The sequence below is a fragment of the Notolabrus celidotus genome, chromosome 2 (genome assembly GCF_009762535.1).
Source record: "Notolabrus celidotus isolate fNotCel1 chromosome 2, fNotCel1.pri, whole genome shotgun sequence".
Lineage (NCBI taxonomy): Eukaryota > Metazoa > Chordata > Actinopteri > Labriformes > Labridae > Notolabrus > Notolabrus celidotus.
Window position 1 is genome coordinate 36,235,819 of NC_048273.1, and position 23,379 is coordinate 36,259,197.

Consider the following 23,379-nt stretch of genomic DNA (forward strand, 5'->3'; position numbering starts at 1 on the left):
AACACAGACAACACAACCAAATACCACAATGCTACCCTGTTCCACTAAAAACAAAGACTGATTATATAACCAGACAGACAGAGGGCAACAGAGGTGTTTCCAGAGGCCCATGTTTTAACAGTGAATATAGATGCTTAATGCATGTATGCATAAAAGTGCCAGATTCAGACTTTTAGATAATACTTCTGATATTTTTTATGACGTGTAGAAAATGATCCCTAAAAATCACTTCTCCATGTCTTGAGGCGTTTTTCGACCGGGGGAACTTTACCCCGGAACTAGGGACTTTACCCCTGAACTACGTTCATTTCGACCAGAGGAACCAGGGGCCAAATTTAGTTCAGGGGTAGACAATATCCCCCCTGAAAAGCCCCTGCTTTGGGGGTGGTACTTTTCAAAGGTCCCGGGACTTTCATGGGGCAGGGCCTGCAATGCTGCACGTGTCTGATTGGTAGATTAACCACAGTGTTTTTATCCCGCCAACCGTCCACAATAACATCACACACATCTGTGATTCGCTTGATTTCTCTTTCTTTCATTAGTTTTTATTGATTCTATCTTTTTTGTATGTGTGTGTACTTTTCAAAAGAAGAAGCTGTGATTCTCTTGATTTAGCAGCTTGTAACAGTAGTCTTCTCTCAGCCCACTGTGAATGCGTCTCTCCCGGTGTTACGGTTTTAAAAGTGACCCTGTAAACTGGAGACCTTCAGCTGAATGTAACAGTGTTTGTGGAGTTTACACAGCTGTTGAAACACAGAGGGAGTTTTAAGATTCAATATCCTCATCAGATATTTAATGATCGTCTAAAGACGATTATGAGGGATGCATCCGACTGAAAGTCTCCAGCTAACAGGGTTGCTGTTTAAACTAAAACACCGGCCAATCTCTGCCACGGCTTTTTGAGTTCAAAAGGATTTTAAAGCCGTGTTGAAACGTCTTTGCTACTCGCGCTTATCTCCTCTCACGTGTTGATTCAGTGAATCCATCTGTGATGAAATATAACACCATCTAAAACAGCGCCAGCTGAGTCTCTTCATGCTAACAGGCTAACTGTTGTGTTGCTCATAATGATACCTACCTGTCCGTCTGCTTCTATGGTGTCATCTGTGATGAATGGCATTCATCTTTGTTTTACTGCCCTCTACTGGTCTGGTGGTGTAGTGCATTTACTTTTTTATTCTCCATATGTGACTGACCTGATTTGCACAATCTACCCGGGACTTTACTGCATAAAGTAGTTCTGGGGGCTAAAAGAATAAAATAAATGGGTTTGTAAGACTATGCATTTAGTTATACATGCACATTCCTGTTATCTTAATGTGTGTTTATGAAATGAAAACAGAACAAGCTGACCTATAAAAACAGGTGCTACTTTGTTTTTCTGCAATTAATGAGCGTGTCTCATCAGATCAGCAGGAGTGTAAACTTACTGTGCACCTTTAATAACAGGCGTATTAAATATTGACTTAAAGCTTAACAAGTTAAAGTCCCTAAATCTCTTCCTCTGGCCTCGTATCAAAGATTAACACGACTCTCAGAGCTTTAGTTTGGCTCAATCCGTCTTCCTCGCTTTAGCTATGGATGCTTTTGGAGACGATTCAGCATCGTCACAGAGTGGTGGAGCTGGACAAGACTATACTTCACTTTCTGGAGGTTTGCCCACACTGGGGTTTAGTGTGGCTGTGAGAATGATATAAGAGTTACCCAAGGGTGTCTGTAGCACAATAGAAGAGGAAAGTGTGGGTGTTCTGTTTTTTGAATGCCACTTGTTTGTTTATGGTCAATGCTTCTGTCAAGATATTGAATCAGAACGCAGAAGCAGTGCTCTTAATCCTTCTCAAACATCATTGTTTACACTACAATGGCGTTGATTTGGACCCTTTAATCTCAAGGATGTGTTTGAATGTGTCTTTGATAGCTGTGTGGCTTTTCAAACAGCGATGCTGAGTCTTCAATCTACCGTGTTCCAGACTGAAAATATCTCCACGCCTGCTGGAAGATGTAACATGTTGTACATGTATACATTTTGTTCGCTGTGCATTGTTTCTCTTATCATTATAGCTTTATGTGCGATTAACTTTTAAAGAATGAGACAAATGAAGTTATCAGATATATCTTTAAGATCCCCGCCCCATGCTCCAAAGATCCATCATGCCAAAAGTCTGGGAACATTGAATGTTGCTCCGTACAAAAAGAGGTTAGGAAGCAAAAACGTGCAATAATGCTTGATTTTTCTGATCTCAATAACGGTGCTGCTGATGCTTTAAATCAATGCCAAAAATTGAAATGGCAGAAGATGTGAAAAGATGGGACTGCTCCTGATTACTTTTTACTGATCAGTAGGGATGTAAGGAGAAATCACAAGACAGTAAACAATCAACACAAATAAGGGTGGATTAAAATCAATTCAACAAAATTTGTATCAGGATATTATTTTTAAACAGTAGAAGGCGCTATCTGCATTTCACTCCGCTTGTTCAACATCATGAAGTCTCTTGTGCTGCTCTCTCGTCACTCGCCGAGTTGGGCGCCACAGACATGGCGGCAGCAGGTGAAGACGGAGCAGGTCAGGATGCACCTTTGTGTTTACAGTCTGAGGTACGGCAGCATTTTGGCTTTCCCTGATACTCCTGAAGAAAAACATGTCAATTCACAGCCAGGAGCATGAGCTGCACTTCAGTTTATTTAAAGAGATTGACCTCATTTGTTTTATTTGGGAATCGTTCACTTTCCATTTCTTTAGAATTGTTATGACATTTTCAAACAAGGTATTTTTGTTCGGTGATTTGAGGTGGTGAAAAAAAGTGTGCCGTTGTTTTATTTGAGTTACAACACACCTTAAAAATGAAAAAGGATTATTTTGTATACAAAGAAATATAAGAGAAAAAAAAATATTGCAACTGTCCATATCTGAGAATTTAAATAAAATAATAGTTATTTAAATTTTGAGTTCAATCCAGTTTTCTTGAAAATCTTTAGAGAATTATTCCTACTGTCAGCTCAAGCTGTGCTGCCTGACTGATCTGATGCTGTCTATGTGATAAATTAGAGTTGCTTAAACGTGTTTTCTTCAGCCAGATATTTAACGGTCGGTCTCATAAATCCACGTTTGTTTTGGAACTTTATTCTGAAAGGTAAACCGTGAGACTAACTTACTCTGAGGTTTGCACCAACGACCTATTAGCATTAGCATTATTACCTTTTTATGTGTGTGGCTTTAAGCTGCATTGCATCAGGTTATTAAAAGTTAACCCATGTCTTTCAATGAATTTGCCTGTCTATGGTATAAAGTTACTGTGTCAAACTCCACACATGCCTGCAAGTTAGAAACACTGGCAGCAACGCCAGAACTTCAGTATGTATGATCTATCATAAATCAGGACTGATCTTTATGTAAATATTGTTTGTAGTTTTGTGTAAAATAGCAAAGTTATATCTCTGTTTGTGCATCCATCCATCCATCCATCCTTCCATCCATCCATCCATCCATCCATCCATCCTGTCTTGACTCGGTGTATGTAGATATCTGTACAGTCCAGGTGCATAAACACAACAGATCCGACGTAAAAGTTTACAGAAAATGTAAGTTAGAATAAACTATAAAAATCAAACTATGTGAATAAACGATGCATAAATGAACAAATACAAAAAGTAGGAGGCTGTTTGTCAGAGGCAGTTAAACTCTGAGCTGGGTTCTGTTTTGTGGAGCCAGCAGGTCCAGACAGGCTCAGTGGGGAAGGAAGGGGAGGGAGGGAGACAGTCACACACTAACCCTGTTGTTATGCTCTGTCTCCTCTCCTGTTGAAACACAAGGCAGAGATGCCCTCAGGCTTTAAATTTTTGTCCAAGTTTATGTTGATGGTTTATCTTCTTGAAGCTTAAATGGTATTTTAGCTCAGCGAAGTCCTGGAGCAACAGGGTGACAGTTGAGACAAAGGAGATGACGAACACGCTCACTTTGCCTTTCCTCGTTGTGCGTCTTTCTGAATCGTTTAGGTGATGAAAGGTCTGCTGAGCTTCAGTGAATCCTTCTTGTTCTGGCTCATGTCAGCGAGTCAAGAGCCAGAAGCTGCCTAATCGCATTAAGAAACAAAGCCTTTAGAGCAGAAGCCTGTCCACCTCTGTCCACAGATCAGCCAGGCATGGCGCCCTGTGAGTGAGGTGACATTTGAATCTGTGAATGTGAAGCCTCTGGCCATGTCTCTGCTGCCATTTCTGAAAATAAATACCTGTGGTTTGTCTTTGACAGGCACCTTTGGACGCATCTTCCACGGCATACTGCTGGATGAGAAGGACCCCAGTAAAGAGAAGCAGGTCTTTGTGAAGACCGTGAAAGGTATGTGCTCAAACCATAGATTGTAAATCAGAGCCAAAGAATGACGTTAGCCAATGCTTTAAGCCTTCAGTTTGACCTGTTGGTCTCATATTAGGGATTGCAATCATTTAATTAGGAGGTCCCCTCCTCTTCATCATCTACATGCTCCCCCTTGGTGGTTTACCACAGGACCACCATTCTGAAGAGATGTCTGTAAAAGGTCAACTGGATTTCTCAATCAGAGAAAGTTAACAATGACTCTCCCTATGATGAGGATCCATACATAAGTATACAGAGCCACTAAAAGTAATTAAAGTCAATGACATCATCATGAAATACGTCAATGGGCTAAGCGTGAACTTAGTGGATGAAACCACTCCAAAGGAAGTAGATCAGACAGCAAGCATCTGTTTATGTGTATGCTCCAGGCGAGTGTTGGTAACTGTAGATAGATCTACGGCCTGCAACGAGAATCAGTAATACAATTAATGTGATATATCATATCATGTTTTTTTAATACAGACAACAGACTTTAGACAAATAGATTGACCCTTTGTAGAGGTTTGGGTTTGTTAGGTTTAGGTTTAGGTTTATTTTGGTCTGCATCAACAACCAACACTTCCCTCCACAATGCAGGAGCCATGTAGAAATCACAAATAAAAACAAAAACAAAACAATCACTGAGGGATTCATCAACCAAGAAAATATATATAGACATATACATATACACACACATGTCGATATGCACATGCAGTCGTACACATACACAGGGTTCCCACGCGTCCTGGAAAACCTGGAAAACCTGGAAAACAGTTGACCAGTTTTCCAGTCCTGGAAAACTGGTCAACTGGAATGGGAGAAAAAGTAAATTGTCCTGGAAAATTATTCCTACATGACTACAAAAAACACATCCCCATTCAACATTTGTGGACATTTGTGTCATTCAGTTCTATTTAGGTCAATTAATGCACTGATCCTCTGATCATTATCATTATTTATTTATTTCAGTAAGGCAGCTTCCTGATTCCTTTGCTGGCTCTTTAGTTTTTTACTTATCTCATTTTATATTTTTTGAGAAAAGAGAAAGCTGAGATAAGAGTTGGCCATCATTGTTACTTGGTTGCACTAATAAAGTAAAGTGCTGTACATCTGTGGCTGCATTATTCTATAATCAATTTGCCATCATTTTTAAGCATGTAAGAGATGATTTCATGGATAGCCATAGACTGCATGTCTATCAATGTAGACTTCCACTGAGAGGAACATATTAGACTATTTAGGAACTAAATTAGGAACTCAATTAAGACTGTCACACCAGCTTGATCATCACTGAAAATGTCCTTGAAATGTCCTGGAAAATGATCTCTGGAAAAGAGTGGGAACCCTGCATACACAAGTACATTCATGCACACATATAAACATGCATACACATCCACATATATTTTAGTTAATCACATGCTGACCAAAAAGGTGATTATCATTACCACAGTAGCTTCTTCAGGCGCTCCATTCAATCGTATCATGACTTTGCAGTTTTGTGTCCATGTAGCTTGTATCTTGTTCTGTTTCCTCAGGATAAATGCCTGTCTGGCAATTTCGGTGTTCACTTTTGTCAAATGTTTATTCAAATACACTCCGGTTCCCTTCAGTTTGTTTGTCTGCTTCAGTAGCTCGATTTTGTGCTTTCGACTCACAAGCTAAACTGAAATAGCAGGTGACTGAAGGAGCAGGTTTTCAGTTGCAGTCTAGTCATCCCAGAGAGTGACTCCTGCTTTATCATCTGATTTACTGTAAATGGGAGCGTTCTATCAAGAATATATGAAACCAGCAGTGAGACTGGAGGTGGAAATCAAAGGGTTACTCACTAAGCGATCTGATATCTGATAGAGTGCACGTAACAATTGTAAATATGAACAATACAGAGATTCTGTTAAGAGCAGAAGAGCAAGATGAATGTCATTAACAACACTGAGGAGTCATGAAGTGGTGAATCATGGGGTAAAGTTGGAGGTAAAGTCTGTTCAGTGAATCATATCATGTTTAAATTATAATTGAGATATTTGATGCTCGGGACATGAAAACTGTATCACACCACCCCTGATTGAGAACCCTGCAGAAACATGTCTGCTGGGGTCATTCATCAGCTGAGAAGTAGGGTCATTTTTTCATAGACTTCTATACAGTCAGACTTCTTCTTACAACCTGGGAAGTCGCCCTTTGTTGGCCGTTAAAGGAAAGCAGGCTTCAGGCGTCATGAGTTGGCTTTGCTTCTTTTCTTTTTTTTAGACCTGTAGGCTAAACTATGTCTTTCACACAGTCTGCGGTTCCATCCTTGTTATGAAGCTCAGCTGAATGCACAGTTGTCAAAGAAATAGATCCGCTCTTAAGATAGGTGTGTTGTAAATTTCCCGTCTTTCATATTAATGTGCTACTCTTTGTGGGTTTTCTATGGAGTGTGTTGGTTTGGATAGTGTTCTCTCTAATCCTCAATGAACGTCATTGGACCAAAACACGGTTGTGTAATGCGAATGACTGGAGATGAATGGGTGAGGTTCTTAGCTGACACTTCAGCCGACAGACAGTTTGATTTATTCCTCTTCTTTAGTAAGCCTCGTATCTTGTTAACCAAACATGGCTATCAGATATAGAAGGTGCTTTTCTAATAGCTTCAGCAGATGGCCGTACATGGTTTCAATTCAGTGCACATGCACACAGATCTGACAGTTAATGATGATGAGTCTTACTCACACTGCAGGGTTTGCATGCAAGTGAAAGAGCTCCTTTATTTGGGATTGTCGGGTTCTTTGTTAGCAGCATGTGTCAGCTTTGTCTGCCGCTTGCCTTCTGACCTCTGGTTCGTTCTCTGGTGTTTACTCAGGGAGGGGTGGATACCAGGCCACGAACAATATGCTCATGCCAGTCCTGGGTTTGTTAGAGTCGTTGCTTCCTCCTCATGTGCCCTTTGGAGGAAGGGAACACTTCGGCTTTCCAGAAGTACCAGAAGATGGCAAAGCTGCATACACTGATTAAAAAACACTGAGCTTGGCACAAGTCAGTTTTCCTCTGCACTTTCCCAGTACGGATGAGTGTTGAAAGAGGGATCTGATAAAACACATGACACATAACTGCAATGTCAGAGCGGTCATAAATGAACCTTTACCTTTACTGCTGATTTACTGCACAGATGGCTTGTTTTGACTCCGCGTTCTAACATGATGTGTGTCTGATGAAACTTTAGATCATGCGTCTGAGGTGCAGGTGACCATGATGTTGACTGAAAGCTGCAAGCTACGTGGACTTCATCATCGGTAAGTAGAAGGGAACCGTTTATTTTTTCCTTTTTGTGGTGATTTTTTTTTTACTTGATTAAACAGAAGCTGCAGTCCTCAGAGCAGCGCCCCAGGGTTCAACTCTCACTCTTTGACACAGATGTCTCTCTTTTTGTATCCGCCTCTATCCACCTTCCTCTCATCCTACCAACCTAGCTTTACAGGTGACATATCATGCAAAATTGACTTTTTAATGGTTCTCTACCTGAAATATGTTTCCCTGGCATGTCTACAAACCCCCCGAGAATGGATTTTTTTCACTGTTCTGATTTCCCCACCTTTCTGTAAATGTGTGTGAAACGAGCCGTTTCAGACTTCCGTGTTTTTGTTACGTAACAACAATATCCGGTCTGTCACGGAGTCAGAGCTCGGAGCTTGTTCAGCCCATAGACTGTATAAAATAATACTGAATCCCTCCATTTTTCATTACCTTCACAAATGTGCTAACAAGGAGCTTAGGAGGGAGGCATGCTAGTTGTAGGCTGTCTTATTAAACACAAAGGTCGGTTTTACTCCCCACATCTGCAGATTTGAAGATCTAGTGGATGATTTTTATTTATCATGGATAAGTGCTAGCGCTAGTTAGCATAGCTACATAGCTACATGTTCGTAGCTGTAGCTGTGTACCAAGACACACGTCAACATACTGACAAATAAAACAACAAGAAACACTAAATCTGTGACCAATGGTTCAGAAAGGTCCTGCTGCCTTTCTGGCAGAGGTCGGTTTTACTCCCCACGTCTGCAGATTTGAAGATCTAGTGGATGATTTTTATTTATCATGGATAAGTGCTAGCGCTAGTTAGCATAGCCACATAGCTACATGTTCGTAGCTGTGTACCAAGACACACGTCTACATACTGATAAATAAAACAACAAGAAACACTAAATCTATGACCAATTGTTCAGAAAGGTCCTGCTACAGGCGCCTCTCCGTCAGGATCAGATTCTGGATCAGATTCAGAGGGTTGAAGTAACGTGATCTCTGAGCAGCCGTGTATATTCAGCCAACATGTAAACATTAGATCAACGTGCTGGACAGCCGAGGCACATTCACTTCCTGAGGGGGCGTGGTCAGAGAGAAAACAGAGTGTTCTGAGGAGGACTGAAGAAGAGGGTTTTTCAGGCATGCCAAAATCTGATTTCAAAGTGTTTTTTGAGCATAAACTTTAAAGACATGTTTTGGGGACCTCTTAGACCAATATATATTGATGACAAAAGCGTGATATGTCACCTTTAAGTAACATTTAAAAGAGGAAGCATACTCACAATAGTGGTGTGCATCTTGGACAATAAGGCCGTATTCAAATGCCCAAATATTAAACAGTTGTTAATCCGTGCCATACATATTGTAAGTGTTGGTTCCTTTATTGCATGGTTTGTTTTTTGTTGCTTTTGTCATTTACTCCTCAAAACAGATGCTTCGGCTTTGATTGTTTGAGCAGTTATTTGAAATGACAGCAGCTAAAGTTCAGAAGGTAACTCTCTAAACCTGTGAGTGCACTTGGACTTCAAGTGTACGTTCTATACACAGCTGTCGTCATGATCCTTCCTCTTCCCTCTCTTTGAGGTCAGCAGATTGACAATATTTTCTTTCACTTCCTCTTTTACATTTTGGAAATGGTTTTGGTTTACCCCGTTAGCATGTACTTCTTCATCTTCCGCGAACTCCAACTCCTACACATTTACATTGACAGAATTGATGTTGTGTAACACTCTGTTCCTGTTCCTTCAGAAACCTGCTGCCCATCAGTCATGTGTGCACAGAAGAGGGAGAGAAGCCCATGGTGCTATTGCCATTCATGGCCTGGGGGAACCTCAAGCTGTTCCTGCGACAGTGCAAGCTTGCTGAGGCTAACAACCCACAGGTGAGGCTTCAGCTTGGCAGCTAGAAACAGGAATCACTTATTAAATCATTAGAATAAAAGCTTCAGTGCGAGCTATGTATGGAATCGCATTGAGACATTTAGTATTCCATTAAAATAAATCCCCTAAATTGGGGTAGAGTGGAGTATGAAAGAAGGGTTTGTGTGTTTCCAGCACTCAGCACCACATAACACCCACCAGTAACTCCTGTTTACACTGTTATTAGACAGACTGTTGATATAGTCTTGATGCCGGGGCCCAGGGCAAAGATTTTTATTCACTATGTAAAGACAATCAGGCTTTTGTACAGGTTAACCTCAGGGAGTCTTTGATGCGCTTGGCAAAGCCACATCACAGATCCAACCAATCAATCAAGCCCAAAATACAGATGTAGCAAACACAAGACGAAGCATGCCTCATATTCACATTAATCAAAACCGCTTTGTAGAGTTTCAGGTTTACGCACCAGCACCTTCGTTCTCAGCAATCTCATTATGTAGTTTTGGCAGTTGTACGAGACAAGGACTTAGTCATTAAATTGTGCTGGTGCAATAAACATGGAGCTATAAATCATAAACATATCAGTGCAGGGACGATAGCATCTCAGGAAAGCACAATACCGAAGTGTTGCATTTATTACGAGAGGGAACATCTGGTTTGGGAAGCAGAAGAGTTAGAGAAAAAAATAGTAGGATTTAGATTTGACCTTTTCCACAGTTGTCATATTTCCACTAAAAACCACCTGTTCAATTTACTGAGCACGGTGGATACAGAGAACCTGACCCAGCTGCACCACGCAAACACGCCTTAGATCAGCTCGAGGTGTTTACTGAAAAGAGTTCTTATCTGTGTTCACTGATGCCAAGACTTCTGTTCCTGTGTAGTTTGATAAATTAATATATCATGTATCTGCCCGCTCCTTGATAAGATTTAACTGGCCTACATTTCTTGCAGTGTGTGTCAGAGCCAGAGATAAGCCGCTGATCGGGGCGAAGTGATTTATTTTCAGGTTTATAAATATATAATGAAGTGAGAGGATAGGTCACCTTTTAAGCTACAGACCTGTTTATATACACGTACCAGTCAGGGGTCTGTTCTCAGACACACCTGCTGACCCAGCCATTGTCTACGGTCCCTTCAGAGGCTCCAAGCACCAAACAAACGGCTCTCTTTAATGTCTCACATTGACTCAAACCCTCCAAGAAATGAACCGTCTGAGGCACTCAACACTCTCTGTTGCATATGAGGTATAGAAAGATTCTGCAGGTAAAGTAAAGTTTATAATGTAGCTCACATTTGATGCTAGCTCTCGTTGGGCTGTTGTACTTCTGGCAGCTTTGTTCAGAAGTAGAAGAAAACGTTACGCTCCCTGCAGGAGAGGCATGTTGTGTTTGAGTGCTCAGAGATAGAGCTGGGCGATATTGAAAATTATGTTACCACGATAACATTTTTCATATCAGTCGATATCGATAATCATCACAATAAATATCAAATAATAATTTCATTTAAATTTGAAGGCATTTTTTGCTCCTGAGTGAAAGTTGAAGACAGTTTGTTAACTTGTGTCTGGATTTAGTTTTCTGATCAACTTCTTGAATCCATCATTTCTGACCGTGCTAACAGGAAGCAGGTCTTTAACGTAAGATGAGATTCTTGTGAAGTTTTTGCTTGTAGATTCTTATTTTTCTCAGGTTGAGAACATTTACATAATTTGATTTAAATTTACAACAAACGTCTTTAAGCCCACGTAACTCTTACTCTGCGACATGATTGGCTGTTCAATGCTGTCGTCTTATTATGTCTAATGTTGGATGGCAACTAGCGTTTAAGACACCTTAGTGCCCCCTCCCTTTCCAGTGGTTTGGGGTGTAACTACAGGTTTAAATATATCACATTTTTATCAAACATATTTTATATTTATACAATTATTTGTATGGATTTATCGCCCAGCCCTACTCATAGATAATCAAGGTCACTCTACCTGGACAGCAGGTAATGTTACAACCAGAATGAATGTAGAAATATCAATTCTCCCACCATCAACTCAACATTGACTTTTTTCCACCATGTTTTCTGCTCAACATAACATGAACTCAATCATTGAACAGGTAGACTTTCTCTGACCTCTCAAGCTTTGGTCCTAACTTAAGGGACGTGCTCCACCTACGAAGGGTTCCAGTGACGTCATCACTCTCAAATTCAACTTTCCCAAATAATAAGAAGTTGTGGAAAAACTCACCGGAGCACACGCACAGTTTGTGCCTTTTATCTTGAAGGTGAAAATAAAGTCTGTTTTTTTTACCTTCAAGAAAAGGCACAAACTGCTCCAGTGAGCTTTTCCTCAACTTCCTGACATTATATATCCTCTCCTGAGACGCACCGGAGTGCCAAGCCAAATCAAATCACATTAAGCTGAAGTGCATTCTCCAAGCTGTTTATTCCCTCATAATGCTAAAAGAGGTAATTAGGATACAAATGGGAAATAAGGATGTTTAAACATAAAACAGTGGACGATGGAGAGATGTGATTTTAAGAAATGAAAGACTGTGTAAAATGTGAAACAAATGTTTAGTAAGGTGATAAAAGATACACATTTTCCCAACTCTTTGTCTTCTTTGTTTCTTTATGACATGAGGTAAATCATCATTTTACAGCAATCTGAAGCTGTTGTATGACACAGTGGAGCTTTTAGCTGCACCTACATTGTAACACCAGCATGTAGACATAATGGCATAATGCAACATAATGCTGTAGTTAGATGGTTACCATGTTCTCTTTCTCACTTTGAGTTGTTTTCTTCAGTTTCGTGGGATATGACGGTGTTGTTAGATAAAAGGTTTTGAAATCACCAAACTTCTTTCAGTTTTCTTTTTCTGTGGGCAACATGAATTTCTGTACCTAAAGTTCTGACTCATTTCATGTTCACTTTCTTGCTCAATGGATGTTTACACTGAAGTCATATCTTGACTCACTGTCTTCTCTCAGAACAGAGAAGCAACCGGCCAACATCACCAAAGTTATAGTTTTCAACTAGAATGAACAAAAACGTCAAAGACTGTTGTCGTATTCATTTATTTGAGTGTTATTTTCCACCTTTATTTACCTCCTTGTTTATTTATATCAAACTTCTGTTGGAAAGTAGCTCCACTCCTCATTTAGACCTGTGAGATTTACCAGTTGACTGGTCTTTCTCCTGCATGCAAAGACTGAAATAGTCTATGTTAATGTGACTCCCACCTCTGACCCATGAGGGACTTTGACTCAGGTCAAAGGTGATAAGAACAATTTGACACAGGAGGACAATTTCACCTCAAGTCACGCCAGCTTTTCTTTTTTTTACCTGCTCCCTCCCTTTTTCCATTTTTGTGCTTTTCCTCTGTTGATTTCTAACCCTGCATTGTCTGCCTCTCTCTCTCTCTCTCTTTCTGTCTCTGTCTCCCTTTCTCTCTCTCTCCCTCATTTCCTTTCAGGCGATCTCTCAGCAGGACTTGGTTTATATGGCCATCCAGATTGCATGTGGAATGAGCTACCTGGCTCGCAGGGAGGTCATACACAAAGACCTTGCTGCCAGGAACTGCGTGTAAGTGCCCCTGACCCGGCTCTCAGCTGCCGTCATCTGCCCTCACCTCTTCCGTGTTGCCTTCAGGTGATTCTGTTTGGGATTTAATTGCTCTAAGATAAAGACGCTAACTGCTCTCTGTTTTCCCCCCTACCCCCCCCCCCCCCCTCCTTCCTCTCTGACAGCATTGACGACAACATGCAAGTGAAGATCACAGATAACGCCCTGTCCAGGGACTTATTTCCTATGGATTACCACTGTCTGGGGGATAATGAGAATCGACCCGTCCGCTGGATGGCTCTGGAAAGCTTGCTTAACAACGACTTCTCCAGTGCCAGTGACGTGGTGAGAACATTGACTCTGTATGCGAAGTGGATGAAACCACTATGACATCAATCATATCTTAGTGGAACAAGCCTCGAACTGGCACTTTGAGCATCACTGTAATGGTTCTAACTGGCCCATATTGACCAAATGAGACAGGAGGGTGGAACAATGTAAAGGGCCTTCTGCATTACGTAGTGAGGACTCAACTGTTGCACCTTGCCGTCAGTGTAAATGTTACACAGGCAAGGGGCAAAGTTGTTCTGCAGCTGAGCTGGCATCGATGGGTTAAACAGAGGTTTAACCATAGACTGTATAAATAATGGTTGTAGTATCCGTGACGTCACCCATCTGTTCCTGAGCGTTGTTCTGAAGCCAATCGTCGGCGGCAACCGAACTTAGTATGAGGTAAAAAGGCGGGGTTCGAGCCTCCTAGCCAACAGCTATGTGTTCCCGCCTGTCAGTCAAGTCAGTCATGTCCTTATTTGGGTAAAAACTCGTAATCTTTATATCTTCTGAACCGTCACATTAGAAAAAAAAATTCACCCCCCGTACAGTGTGTGCCAATAGAGAGATGAGCTACGTAGAGCCATGCTGTTTTTTGGACCAGGCTGTAAACATGTTTATTTCTGCTGTAAAGATCGTCTTCTTTGAATGGGTGTGTATGTGGTTCCTGGTGTTTCTGCAGCCAGCCTCAAGTGGACGCTCGATGAATTGCAGTTTATAATACTTCCGCATGGGCTTCATATTTTGAGACCGGAGGTTGCTGCTTGGGTTTAACAGATGCAATGTAAACAATCACACTGGGACACCAGGTTTAGGCCGTTGTTCAGTTAATCATTCAAGCTATAATAATAATAACTGATAGGACTTGAATAGCGCTTTTGTGGATACTCAAAGTGGCTTTACAAGTGCGAAAAAGAAAAGAAAACAGAACAAGGACAAAGGTGGGGCGGGAGTAAAGGTTATGTGTTGTATGCTTTTGTTGAACAGGTAGGTCTTGAGGTGGTTTTTAAATGATTGGAGTGAGTCAGAGTTGAGGATGTGTGGAGGGAGAGAGTTCCAGAGAGTCTGGGCAGCGATGGCAAAGGCTCTGTCCCCCAAGGTGCGGGGCTTGGTCTTGATGATAGGGGGACAGGAGGTTGGCATCTTAGGATCTGAGGGAGGAGGAGGTTGAGGAGGTTGAGGAGGTTGAGGAGGTCGGTCAGGTATGAGGGGGCGAGGTTATTGAGGGTTTTAAGCAGGATCTTGAAGTTGATTCAGTGCTGTATGGGGAGCCAGTGGAGGTGCTGAAGGATGGGTGTGATGTGAGCGCTGGAGTGGGAGTGGGTGAGTAACCGGGCAGCTGAGTACTGGACATAATGGCGTTTTTGGGACAGAGTGATGGCAGAGCTTCATGACAGAGCTTCTGCATTATCCCAGAGGTGTAGAACGGGCCCAAGTCATCAGATCAGAGTTATAGTCCATGCACATTTCTAATTCATTGGCTAGCTCATTAGATAACAACGATTAGTGCCACGTCAAGAGATCTGTTTTCAGAGGGGCTGTCCTTTTGACTAAAGATGCAACTTATGAGTCATACAGAAGACTCCCTGCTGGAGAAGCAAGCAGCTGTGAGCAAAACCATCCCCGTATAATAAAATATCACCGTACGACACATTGAACAAGCTAACTAGATGCTAGTCTGTGAACATGTTCATGCCTTCAGTAAAGCATGACATTTCAACACAGGCTCTGTGGGAGTGACTCCTTTTTGGAGCCATCCTCGCGTGGCTGCAGGTTTTGTCTCACACGTTGTCTTAACTTCCAGCTTTAGATTTTTGTTCTTGTAATGACTGTAGCATCAGAAACATTGTTTACTCGATGCAGCTGAATCATGGAAACCTTTCATTAACCTTTCCTGGTCTCTGATGGTTTCCCTTTAAAAAATAAAAGGATATGATACAGGAGAGGTGATGGAGGAAATGGCCTCTATTGTGTCAGAGCCATTCTTGGACACTTTGTAAAGGTGTCAGAGGGAAAGGAGGGACAGTGCTGAGCTCCGTGTGTCTGTCTCTGGCTCTTCCCTCTTCCTGTCCCAGGATAGCAGAGTGGGTGCGGCAGACAGTCGGGAGGCTCAACAGCTCCTTGGAGACACCAGCCAGACATTCCCCACCCCTCCACATTCCTCTTATGGTCACGCCGCTTCATGGCACTCAATGCCCTCCCTGCTCTTACAGTAAAACAGAGGCCTGGCATTACCAGCCCACTCGGCTTCAGGGGAAAGTCCAGACTACTACCTGGAACTGTGAAGCATCATGACGGCATCGCACAGTGTTGCAAATGGAAATGCTCCGTAACTTATGTCAGGGGTTATGAACATTTGATGCTATATGTACGGGAAGAGACGGGACAGAGAGGCCTTATTTGGAGCTCTGGCTGTGACTTCAGTATACATCACTGTGCCCTGTGTCCTCAAGCAATGCATTCCCTCTGTCATCCCTTTACAAACAGATCTAATTTGAATAATGCTCTTCAGGTTAAGCCAAAACAATATGTATACTGTATATATATTTAAGAGTCTTTTATTTTATTACTGTCAAAGGGATAGATTTTGTTTCACACATCTAAACCTTTCACTGTCTTACATTTTGTTACTCCAAGAAATTAAAATAGCAGCCTAAGCCTTGTAAATTAAGTAAATTCAAAGCTTTTAAACACCCCAGCTCTCTGTTTAAAACCTTCAGATATGCACACAGTAAGTTGAGAAACTCTGTTCGTGTTTTCATTTTGGAGTTGATGGAAGATGTTTTGTTTCATCCATCCATCCATCCATCCATCTTCCTCCGCTTATCCGGGTCCGGGTCGCGGGGGCAGCAGCCTCAGCAGGGAAGCCCAGACACTCCTCTCCCCGGCCACTTCCACCAGCTCTTCTGGGAGGATACCGAGGCGCTCCCAGGCCAGCTGAGAGACATAGTCTCACCAGCGTGTCCTGGGCCTTCCCCGTGGCCTCCTCCCAGTCGGACATGCCCGAAACACCTCCCCAGGGAGACGCCCGGGAGGCATCCTAACCAGATGCCCGAACCACCTCATCTGGCTCCTCTCGATCCGGAGGAGCAGCGGCTCTACTTTGAGCCTCTCCCGGATGTCCGAGCTCCTGACCCTATCTCTAAGGCTGAGCCCAGCCACCCTGCGGAGAAAGCTCATTTCGGCCGCTTGTATTCGCGATCTCGTTCTTTCGGTCACTACCCACAGCTTGATGAAAACAGTTCGATTTTTCTTTCCATTTCTTGGTCACATTTGAATTTCTGTCAACAACCATCGTGGTTTATTTACTTTAACACCCTTGGCTTCGATTTTATTCAAGAAAACTCTAACAAATGTCATCACAATAAGCAAGCACGCCAATGTCGGCGCTGATGGATCATTTCTGGGTCAGAGTTTAGAGGGTAAAAGCTCTGGTGTCATTTCAGGTCATAATGAGCTGCCTCCACAGAGACCCGTTCCTCTACTGTGCTCTCATCATGAACTCTGTTCACATTCAAGTCAGCAAGAGGTGCCTGCTTTACTTTCAGATAAGAATGAGGAGGACTGCCAGGGTCAACACCTACACTGACCTTACATATGGGTTGATAATCAGGGTATTACTGGAGAACACCAAAAAGGAAATGTTTCTGTTCCCGGTTTCCAGGAGGTGGGGTCAGACCTACCACACATTCAGAGTACAAGCTGACACGGGAGCTCGGAAGGGTCCCCTGTGTTTACTCTCAGTCTCAACAAAAACTCTCAGCAATTATTTATTACCATGATGTATGAATTTATCAACAGAATTTCCTCACATTGTTCCTGCAGAACATTTTGTATTTGAATGCATGTGGGCAGCGCTGGCTTTCCGGCCTGTGGATCGGAATGGTTGTTCTGTTTATTCTGTTTGATGAAAACATGTGAAAGACAACAGGTCGTGTTTACAATGTTTAGAAATGTTGTAAATAAATGCTCTGTGCCGGACTCGGTGTTGATCACATGTTGTGTTCTTGCAGTGGGCCTTCGGAGTGACGCTGTGGGAGCTGATGACTCTGGGTCAGACTCCTTACGTCGACATCGACCCCTTTGAGATGTCAGCATACCTGAAGGATGGGTACCGAATAGCACAGCCAATCAACTGTCCAGATGAACTGTACGTTGTTACAAGAGCATGCACTCACACACACGCACACACACACACACAAACTAGAAACTAGGAACACTTTAAAGGTGACATATCATGCAAAATGGATTTTTAATGGTTCTCTACCTGAAATATGTTTCCCTGGCATGTCTACAAACCCCCCGAGAATGAAAAAAATCCATTCTGCCCCTGTTCTGATTTCTCCACCTTTCTGTAAATGTGTGTGAAACCAGCCGTTTCAGACTTCCGTGTTTTTGTTACGTAACAACAATATCCGGTCTGTCACGGAGTCAGAGCTCGGAGCTTGTTCAGCCCATAGACTGTATAAAATAATACTGAATCCCTCCTCCGTTTTTCATTACCTGCACAAATGTGTGCTAACAAGGAGCTTAGGAGGGAGGCATGCTAGTTGTAGGCTGTCTTAATAAACACAAAGGTCGGTTTTACTCCCCACATCTGCAGATTTGAAGATCTAGTGGATGATTTTTATTTATCATGGATAGGTGCTAGCGCTAGTTAGCATTGCTACATAGCTACATGTCGTAGCTGTAGCTGTTTACCAAGACACACGTCAACATACTGACAAATAAAACAACAAGAAACACAGAATCTGTGACCAATCCTTCAGAAAGGTCCCGCTGCCTTTCTGGCAGAGGTCGGTTTTACTCCCCACGTCTGCAGATTTGAAGATCTAGTGGATGATTTTTATTTATCATGGATAAGTGCTAGCGCTAGTTAGCATAGCCACATAGCTACATGTTCGTAGCTGTGTACCAAGACACACGTCGACATACTGACAAATAAAACAACAAGAAACACTAAATCTATGACCAATCCTTCAGAAAGGTCCTGCTACAGGCGCCTCTCCGTCAGGATCAGATTCTGGATCAGATTCAGAGGGTTGAAGAAACGCGATCTCTGAGCAGCCGTGTATATTCAGCCAACATGTAAACATTAGATCAACGTGCTGGACAGCCGAGGCACATTCACTTCCTGAGGGGGCGTGGTCAGAGGGAAAACAGAGTGTTCTGAGGAGGACTGAAGAAGAGGGTTTTTCAGGCGGACCAAAATCTGATTTCAAAGTGTTTTTTTGAGCATAAACTTTAAAGACATGTTTTGGGGACCTCTTAGACCAATATATATTGATGAAAAAAGCGTGATATGTCACCTTTAAATAGAAGCTTAGATTAATCAATGAGTTAGTAAACCTTGATTTTAGACGGTCAAATTGGCGATTTCAAATTAGAAAGTTAAACAATTGCAGAAATACCAGGAAAGTTATCGTTTAATTGGATTTTTTTTAAACAGCCGCCAATAAACTGTGACAGAAATATGAAAGCAAATGCTCAAGTTTATTTTAAAACTCTCAAGTAATACAAAATACCAAGTATATATCCTAGCACTTCTTTTCCTTGTTTTCTTACCTATAAAGATCGCTGACAGGACTGCCAGCTGGCCTTTACAGCTGCAGACAGCTTGCAAGTTCAGACTTGATCAAATTGCTGCAGACATTCTGAGGACATGTTTGTTCTCTGTCCTGCTGTTATCAATACAAACACACAATGTGAGTAGAAGACGTCATCACTATGTAATTTAATGTTTATCTCCATCCAACGAGCTGTTTGTGCAGCGCAGGAGTCCTGACACTGAGTGAAATGTTGATCAGTTACTAGCTCAGTCGATGTGAGGCTTATCAACATCCTGCAACTGTCAAGGAGAGAAAGGAAGCTTTCTCCCGCCATAGTATCAGACTGCAAACAGCCTGTCACCCCCACACATAAGGATAATAATAACCACCAGGTTTTCCTGCTCAGAGAAAAAGGATACTCTCTGAATCAGGTCTGACATGAATAGACTTTCTATTGTATTACCTGGCTCCACAAAATTTGATAAACCAATAAGAGATAACTGGTGAGACAAAGGAGGCTGTCGGCTCTCTTTGTCACCAAGCTTTCTGCAGCAGGCTCTGAGTTCTTTACCACAGGTGGTGTCTGATCCTTAATCTGTTTTACCTAAGCAGAAACCTCAGGCCGTGACAATTGAAGCCAATGTGGAGGTGTTAAAAACTGCAGTTCATCGAGGATCCACTTGATGCTGGCTCCGGAAGTACCGGAAACCACATACACACCTATACAAAAGACAAGTGTAGTCTGGATAACTAATTTCTCAATTGGTGCACACTGTATGGTGGTGAATTTTTTCATACCGTGGCAATTTTGAAGATATTTAGATTACAAGTTTTCCAATGAGAGGCTCAGCTGACTTGATTGGCAGGCGGGGACACTGCAGCTGTTAGCGAGGAGACTCAAAGCCCGCCTCTTTATGTCACACTCGCTCTACAGCAGTTATATTGAGTTCAGCATTTCCAATATGGCTCCAAACAGCGCTTCAGAAACAGATGTGTGACGCCACGGATACTATGTCCATTATTTATATAGTCTATGATTTTACCACAGCAAAAAAGAGCGATTGTGGGCTGTGTCTTAGATAATAATAATAATAATAGATTTTATTTATAGGCGCCTCTCTGGACACTCAAGGTCACCTTAGAACATACATAAATACATAAATACAACAGAATAACAACACAATATTAATACAATGAAAGGGGGGGAGTCATTCCAGTCCCATAGAGACAGATTAAAGTGAGTAAGCTTGGCGGTAAAGGTGAGTTTTGAGGCGGGATTTGAAGGTGGTGGTAGAGGTGGAATTTTGTAAATCCTGGGGGAGAGAGTTCCAGAGGCGGGGGGGGGGGGGGGGGGCGAGCGGATGAAGGCTCTCGACCCCATGGTGGTCAAGCGAGCTGGTGGGAGGGTGAGTTGGGTGGGTGAGGAGGACCTGAGACTACGGGTGGGTATTTTTTTTACGGAGGAGCTCGATGAGGTCCTGAGGAGCTTGGTGGTTGATGGCCTTGAGAAACAGAATCTTAAAGATGCTGCAGTATTTGATGGGAAGCCAGTGGAGTTTCTGCAGGGCAGGTGAGATGTGGCTGGTGGAGGGGGTTCTGGTGAGGATGCGGGCAGCGGAATTCTGAACCAGTTGAAGTTCATGGATGGATTTGTTGGGTAAACCAAAAAGAAGGGAGTTGCCGTAGTCTAGGTGGGAGGTGACCAGGGTGTGAACCAAAATGGCCGTACTGTCTTCCACAATCCCTCATTGTGTGGGTTATATGTCGTGAGGGAGGTTAAAATCATGTTTTCGTTTAATACGATAAAATATCAGTAATCTTTGCGTTGGATGATATCAGAAAGCTCTGAAGCGTATGAAATAAACAAGTCTCAACTAATTTTTCAACCTAAAGCTGCCATGAGCAAAGAAGAGAGGACAGAGGTGGTCATCAAACTAAAGAGGAAGTGAAGAGAGAGTGTGTCTTTTGGTAAATAGAGCGATAAAACTAAGACATAAGATGTTATTTCCAAACTGTGTCACAGCAGTTATGCTGTAATAAACTTAAGAAATCCACAACCTGGGGCACTGGTGGCCTAGTGGTCTAAGCACCCCATATACAGAGGCTATAGTCCTCGTTACAGAGGTCTCCGGTTCGACTCCCGGTCGTGACCATCCCCTGCGTGTCTTCCCCCGCTCTCTACTCCTCACGTTTCCTGTCTCTCTTCAGCTGTCCGATCTAAAAGAGGCAAACAGTCCAAAATACTAATAATAATAAAAGAAATCCACAACTCGATGCAGATGTGACAGGTGCTGGATTTTGTCTGCAGCACCAGTCTGCACGCTTCATCCTGAGCACTGTCTGTTCTGTTCTGCTCACCGTCACAAAGTCGCACATCACAAAGCTCTCTGATTCACAGATATGAAATCACAGAACACCGACATTCTTTGAAGTCTTTTTGGCATCTCAGCACGTGTCACCTTAGGATCACTTCTTGTGCAGACGGACAGAGTAGAGGAGAGAGACAGCTGGACCCTTTATGTTTCCTGTTAGTCCTGACCTGTGGATGATGACAGGGGGCTTCACACTGTTCAACGATTGATGCTTAAAAATGTCTAAAATAAGACAAGGAGAAAGCAGAACAGTTTAAGATTTAGGTCCATACATGTATTATGTCCATCCATCCATTTTCTTCCGCTTATCCGGGGTCGGGTCGCGGGGGTAGCAGTCCAAGCAAATTGACCCAGACATCCCTCTCCCCGGCGGCACTTTCCAGCTCCTCCTGGGGAATCCCAAGGCGTTCCCAGACCAGGCGGGAGATATAATCCCTCCACTGCGTTCTGGGTCTACCCCGGGGCCTTCTCCCAGTTGGACGTGCCCGGAACACCTCTAAAGGTGAATTTTGAAAGGCATCCTTATCAGATGCCCGGACCACCTCAGCTGACTCCTTTTGACGCGGAGGAGCAGCGGCTCTACTCCGAGCTCCCTCCGGATGTCCGAGCTCCTGACCCTAATAATACATGTATTATGTATTATTTAATATTGTGAAACTGTAAACATCCTGTTTTGAGTTGTTGGGGTCATTAGGGGTCGTGTTGTAGGGTAGATGTTATCAGTGATGAACAGAGGCTGGGTTTGTTGAGCATGGCAGAGCTGTGTGTTGTGCTGTAATCTAAAGAGGTTCTGCTTGTGGATGTGATGGCTGATGGGAGCTGGCATGGAGGGGTTGGATGCCAAAGCTAACTGTTGAGCCTCTGTTGAGTGAACATCAGTGAAGGGAGGTGCACATTTGATTACCACTGGGATGTGTTAGCTCCTAGTGCCCACTATCTTCCTGCTTGGACATGAGGGACCATGTGGGAGGTTATGTAATGTATTAATAGAGCGTAGATATTGCAATGAAGGTGTAGTGGTTCCTTCATTAGAGCATCAGCACCTTGTGTTTATTCAAAACTATTCTATTTTAATTTCATGATCCTTGTTGCTAATATTATTCATGGCAAAGTCTTTAGCTTCCAACTTTATGCAGACGATGAACCGCTTTACTTCACAGCCCTGTAATCCCTGTTCACTCTCAGTCACAGATTGAGAATTCAATGTTAAGAACCGAAAGAAAACAAAATACAATCATTAAGCTTTACAACTGCATACAAGGTGGGGGCGCTGTTGCACAGTAGCAATGTAAACGTCTTTCGTGCAAGCTCTGTCAGGTGAATTTTGAATCTTGATTCAAACAGACCACTAACTTCTGTCATACATCATCTTTGTGGTCATACACTACCAAAGCATTATCTGGTCATAATTGAGAGCAGACCAGGAAGCCTCCGACTGGTAAATCTTCGACCATCAAATCATCCCGTGGCGCTAATTGTAGCGCCAATGCGCTCGCGGATGAGACGGCTCAAAGAGAGGATGTGTTGACAGTCAGTATGTTTCCCACGACCCTGGATTCTTTCAAGAGCGACATCTGTTCCAAAATAGAGGGCGCTGTCTGTGGAATACAAGCAGATATTGCTGCCATCAGAGTGGACTTGACCTCATCTATAGCCGCCTTTATAGAGGTCCAGTGACGATCAGGAAGACCGCTTAAAGCTAGGGTTGGTAGTCACAGAAAACTAGCATGAATTTGAATGTAGCATTTCCTCAGGACTCAGTCTAATCCCTCCCCTCGGAGCTCCTCCAAAACAACGCCCCCGCTCACATTCACGAGCACCGCTGATTGGCGACCATATGATGGTGACTGATTCAAAACCGGTCCTCAGCACATGGTTTGTGTTTTGCACTATGTCAACTCATGTCTCACTCAGTGGTAAGAAAACACCAAAACATTCTCATAGTGAAAGTTAAAAACACAAACAAACATGAAATGTACGCTCTGCAGGAGGCGGGCAGAACGGCAGGACAGGATCCGATTGGTTTCATATTTTGGCTCCTGATGGCAGGGACTGGTTG

The 23,379-nt window shown here is 42.8% G+C and overlaps 1 protein-coding gene across 5 annotated transcripts in view; it reads left to right on the top strand.

Moving 5' to 3' along the window:
* The window catches only part of ryk (receptor like tyrosine kinase), a 79,550-nt gene that overhangs the window by 52,938 nt on the left and 3,233 nt on the right, over nt 1–23,379 (top strand). For 3 of the 5 annotated variants that reach the window (XM_034707904.1, XM_034707869.1, XM_034707878.1), the window contains 6 exons: nt 4,250–4,336; nt 7,554–7,623; nt 9,380–9,512; nt 12,981–13,090; nt 13,255–13,414; nt 17,413–17,549. In XM_034707904.1, coding sequence (XP_034563795.1) covers nt 4,250–4,336; nt 7,554–7,623; nt 9,380–9,512; nt 12,981–13,090; nt 13,255–13,414; nt 17,413–17,549 — 697 coding nt within the window. The remainder of the gene's footprint in view (nt 1–4,249; nt 4,337–7,553; nt 7,624–9,379; nt 9,513–12,980; nt 13,091–13,254; nt 13,415–17,412; nt 17,550–23,379) is intronic. The other 2 variants (XM_034707887.1, XM_034707895.1) reach the window with 1 other exon arrangement.